This window comes from Vitis riparia, chromosome 13 (assembly GCF_004353265.1).
Source record: "Vitis riparia cultivar Riparia Gloire de Montpellier isolate 1030 chromosome 13, EGFV_Vit.rip_1.0, whole genome shotgun sequence".
NCBI lineage: Eukaryota > Viridiplantae > Streptophyta > Magnoliopsida > Vitales > Vitaceae > Vitis > Vitis riparia.
In genome coordinates, this window is record NC_048443.1 from 23,512,783 (window position 1) to 23,517,396 (window position 4,614).

Consider the following 4,614-nt stretch of genomic DNA (forward strand, 5'->3'; position numbering starts at 1 on the left):
TTCTTAATGAATTTTCAAAAACATTCCAAAGCCGGTCTATTATCAAAACAATTATACTAAATAGTGTATTAATAAAAAAAGCAAAGGGTTTTTTTTTTTGAATTCTATATTTTAAGAAGTGGAAAAATAAATTTAAATGGATTGGTATTTTAAGTTTAAAATTCTAAGTTTTTTTATTCCATTTTAATCCCATTTTGAAAGAAAAAAATGGAAAAAAATATTTTTGTTGTCTTAAGTAATTTTTCAATCATATCTCATACAAGTGCATAATTGGTTTTAAATTTTTCACAAAGTAACAAAATAATATTATGTTTTTCATTATTAGGGTATAAAGCGTGGTAGAGAAGATAAATACTTGCCAGAAAGTACATGACATATCACTAAATGGAAGACTAAATTCAAGATGTGACTAAAAGTCTTTTCTTTTTTTTTTTTGTCCCCAAAAGTTTTGGTCGTTTGTAAAGGCTGTTTTGAGATGACATTTTGTTGTTCGCAAATGTCATGATTTTGAAATGGTAATTACAAAAATTTTGATTGAAGAGGAAAAATGTTTGTATATGAGATAAAATAATAAAATATAGCTTTTATGATAAGATTTTAATCTTTTAAACCTGCACAAAATGGGGAATTGTTGAGATTGGGAAAGAAAAATAATGCTATATTTTGAAGTGAAAGCAAGGATTGGTGTGGTTAGAAAGGAATGGGATGGTGAAATGGTGATGGGATATGCCCAGAAGAGTTGGTGGGTAGACACCCAAAGCCAATTCCGAGGAAGGAAGGGACAAGAAAGAAAAAACTTGAATGGAAAAAGACTAAAGAGACATGAAAGTGGGGTCGCACGAGACTGGGGCGGTTAGCAGCGCTGCAGCAGCAGCGGCTGAGTGAGTGAGGGTGTGGTGAGAAGGTGGCTGGCTGGCTGGCGAATGCAGTGTCCTTTCCCACTTTGCCCCTTTGCAGGCCCACCCACACCCCACTCCAAAAGCCCTTATAATAATAATAATAATATTAATACAATATACAAAAGGCAAGTTACCACTTACCATTGCAGAGGGGTTACAGTGAACAAGAAGGCAGCCCAGCCCAATTCCACCTCACCACCCCTCTTTCTTCCCCATAAATACAGCCCTTCCCTTCCTCTCAGTCTCCACGCTCTACTCTCACCTTCTCCCACCTTCTGCTACCTTCTCCTGAACCCCCCTAGCTCTTCTCTTTGCCTAGTGTTTTTCTGCTATAACATTTATGACTAAGGACGTTGAGGTTGCGGAGCATGGGTCCTTCTCCGCCAAGGACTACCATGACCCACCGCCGGCGCCGCTGTTCGACTCAGTCGAGGTCACTAAGTGGTCCTTCTACAGGGCCCTGATTGCGGAGTTCATTGCCACGCTGCTCTTCCTTTACATTACGGTGCTGACAGTCATCGGCTACAAGAGCCAGACTGCTGGGGGTGACCCATGCGGGGGTGTTGGCATTCTGGGCATCGCTTGGTCTTTTGGTGGCATGATCTTTATCCTTGTTTACTGCACTGCCGGCATTTCTGGTCAGTTTTCTCTCTTCTGGGTTGTTCTTTTTTCTTTTGTTTTCATGCACTCTTTTTGACTCTCGAGAACAACAAAAAAAAAAAAAAACCCTGCAAACATCGGTTAGAAAACTGGTTTTCTTTCTTTCTTTCTCTTTTTCCCTCTTTCTCTTTCTCTTTCAGGGATTCATTTATTTTTATGACCATTTCTTTGTGAAGTTAAAAAAAAAAAAGTGAAAGAAAGAAAGGATCTGTTAGAACTTCATAGCTTTCTTTCCTTTCTTACCTTTCTTTCTTTGTGGTCCTTTTTTTTCTTTCCCTGGATAAATAATTCTGCTGGAAAGGTTCACTTGAAGGAGGTAGTTGATGGAGTTGACGTTTGGTTTCTGAGAAATAATTGGAAAATAGTGTTGGCTTTGTTTCCTAGAGTGTAAAAAGCTTCAACTCAACTATTGGCCGGAGTTGCCTTACCCCTTCCTTTGGGCCCCAAACCGAAAAATAAACATAAAATTTTTACTTATGTTATCCTTTTTCTAGTTTTCCTTCTCACCAAACAGATGGTATGGGTCTCTTTCTCCGATCGTGATGGAGAACCTTCTCTAAAAAAAAAAAAACTTTTTCAATCAGCTTTATGTAATTTCCTTCCCACCCAGAAAGTTTTGATTTTTTTTCATGCTAAAAATTTAGAATAAATGAATTGAAATTGATTTACTCTTTCCCCTTTCTCATGGTTTTTCCTTAAATCAAAAGATTTATCTTAATGTAAATGGCATGGCGCAAGGTAGCATATGCTGATCGATAGTTTTGTAAAATGCGCAGGGGGACACATTAACCCGGCGGTGACCTTTGGGCTGTTCCTGGCCCGGAAGGTGTCGCTGATCCGAGCAATATTGTACATGGTGGCTCAGTGTCTTGGAGCCATTTGCGGTGTGGGTCTCGTCAAAGCCTTCCAATCTGCTTACTATGATCGCTACGGGGGCGGTGCCAACGAGCTCTCCACCGGCTACAGCAAAGGCACCGGCTTGGGCGCTGAGATCATCGGAACTTTTGTCCTTGTCTACACCGTCTTCTCTGCAACTGACCCCAAGAGGAGTGCCAGAGACTCCCATGTTCCTGTGAGTTGAATTTTTTTTCTCTCCAATTTTTGTTTCCAATCAAAATTGGTGTGAATGATTATTGTTAGAATCTTGAGTAGATATTATTAAGTAATGTTTGTGCCCTTATTCATAGAAAAAGGGACAGGAGAGATGTTCTTGAGTTAGAAAAAATGTGGCTGAGGCGTTGGGCGGCTTAATTCTTGGCATGATGGGGGAGGATGTGTGGATGTGGTTGTGGGAGGCACTGTTGATGGACATGGGTAGTTTTTGTTTTGTTGCCAAAAGGTGGCTTTTACTTTAAACACATTTTTTTTTTTCCTTCATGAAGGGTCCAGTGCTTTGCTGTATTCTGAGTCTGTGGTCTGTGCCTGTATTTTAGTGATGTGCTTTTAACGTCAAGTGTGGGGGCCCTGTAACGGCTATACCCACAAAAAAGTCCAAAAACACTTGATAGGCTGAGCCTGGCACGATATTGTTCTTCCATATGATCCCATAGATTACATAGCCTTTTAAACCACCCCCACTATCCTATTCAATCCACTTGAATCCTGATTTTGTCTTGTATTTTTGTGAAAATGAGGCACTAGATCCAACCTATGCTTGGGATATGGAGCATTATTTTTAACTTTTGGCATAATTTTTTTCTGTTTCTTTTTCCTAGTTGAGCTGATTATGTTGGTGTTAGTTGAAAAAAGGGGTATTAGACTAATCTAAAACTGGGTCTTTGTGATTTTCTGCATTTGCTAATGGTGTAAGGAAAATATTGATGTATGTTTGTATTCTGGGCTATTTTGGATTTAAGGTTCTGGCACCTCTTCCAATTGGGTTTGCCGTGTTCATGGTTCACTTGGCCACTATTCCCATCACTGGCACCGGTATCAACCCTGCCAGGAGTTTGGGGGCTGCTGTTATCTACAACAATGAGAAGGCCTGGGATGACCAGGTTAGTATATTCCCCTCCCCCATGGCTACCTATTGTCACTGTCAATCTATCACCATGATGGGTGTCTAATGTATTTTCCTTTTTCCTTTTTGGGTTGCAGTGGATCTTTTGGGTTGGACCCTTCATTGGTGCAGCCATTGCAGCCTTCTACCACCAGTTCATATTGAGAGCTGGAGCTATCAAGGCTCTTGGGTCATTCAGGAGCACCCCTCGTGTGTGATTTGCAGAGCCATTTTGATTCCTTCTTCCACTGTTTTTGGGGGTGAAGAAAAAGAATTTGGAAGAAGGAGAAGTGATCGGAATTGGAAGAATAATTATGGAGGTTGTTATTGATGTGTATTATGAGGGCATGAAATTGTAGATACCATCTCTATGGAAATAGGAAGCTTTTTGTATTCCTCCCTTAAGCACTTTTCTTTTAATCCACTTCATGCTTATCTTTTCCTAGTTTTCTCTTTCATTGTTTGCTCATGCTTGAACAAAATTCTGTGTTGTGGCTTTGTCTTGTTGGAAGTAAAGGGCTTTATTTTGTTTTTTTATATTTATTTCCTGCTATTTCATTTACAATTTCATCACAAAATCTCTCCTCAGCCAACTCCATCCACTGCCGTAGATTCTAGTCTAACTTCAACTGCTTCCCTTTCTTAGCTTTTCTCAGATGCCCACTGTGGCCATTATGGAGCATAATTAAATTGTCTGACTTAGAATTTAGCAGTTACCATAAAAGGTGAATTACTTCTGCATTATTAGAAGAGGACAGAAAAATGAACCTCTTCTGCATTTGGCTTGCATTATTGGAGAGCACTGGAAGATGAGGTTGCCAAAAATTCAATACAAAGATGAGCAAAGTAAAATTTATGTGGGGTTGGTTGAGCCACAAAATTCAACCTTTTCTCCCTAGTCCACAGGGCATTAATTTTTTGTTGGGGCAAGTGGGCAACTTTCTTCTCCCCTCTTCAATATACCAAACCAAATTCATCCTCTCTCTGCAAAATTCCAAATCCAATTTCCACTCTGTACTGCTGCCATGGTACTAATCCAATCCAAATTTCCAAAGC

The 4,614-nt window shown here is 39.7% G+C and overlaps 1 protein-coding gene across 1 annotated transcript; it reads left to right on the forward strand.

Annotated features, from left to right (window-relative positions):
• The first annotated feature begins 1,080 nt into the window (after nt 1-1,080).
• On the forward strand, nt 1,081-4,095 carry LOC117928549 (probable aquaporin PIP2-5). The gene is made up of 4 exons (XM_034848434.1): nt 1,081-1,537; nt 2,336-2,631; nt 3,416-3,556; nt 3,657-4,095. Exons 1-4 carry the CDS (start codon nt 1,240-1,242, stop codon nt 3,774-3,776), a joined length of 855 nt encoding a protein of 284 aa, XP_034704325.1. The 5' UTR covers nt 1,081-1,239; the 3' UTR covers nt 3,777-4,095.
• Nucleotides 4,096-4,614: the final 519 nt, after the last annotated feature.

Excerpts from the sequence above, each read along its gene's own strand:
- LOC117928549 (XM_034848434.1), top strand. The coding sequence starts at position 1,240 with ATGACTAAGGACGTTGAGGTTGCGGAGCATGGGTCCTTCTCCGCCAAG. Across the intron at positions 1,538-2,335 it reads CTGCACTGCCGGCATTTCTG|GGGGACACATTAACCCGGCG; the intron begins GTCAGTTTTCTC and ends TAAAATGCGCAG. Across the intron at positions 2,632-3,415 it reads CCAGAGACTCCCATGTTCCT|GTTCTGGCACCTCTTCCAAT; the intron begins GTGAGTTGAATT and ends TTTGGATTTAAG.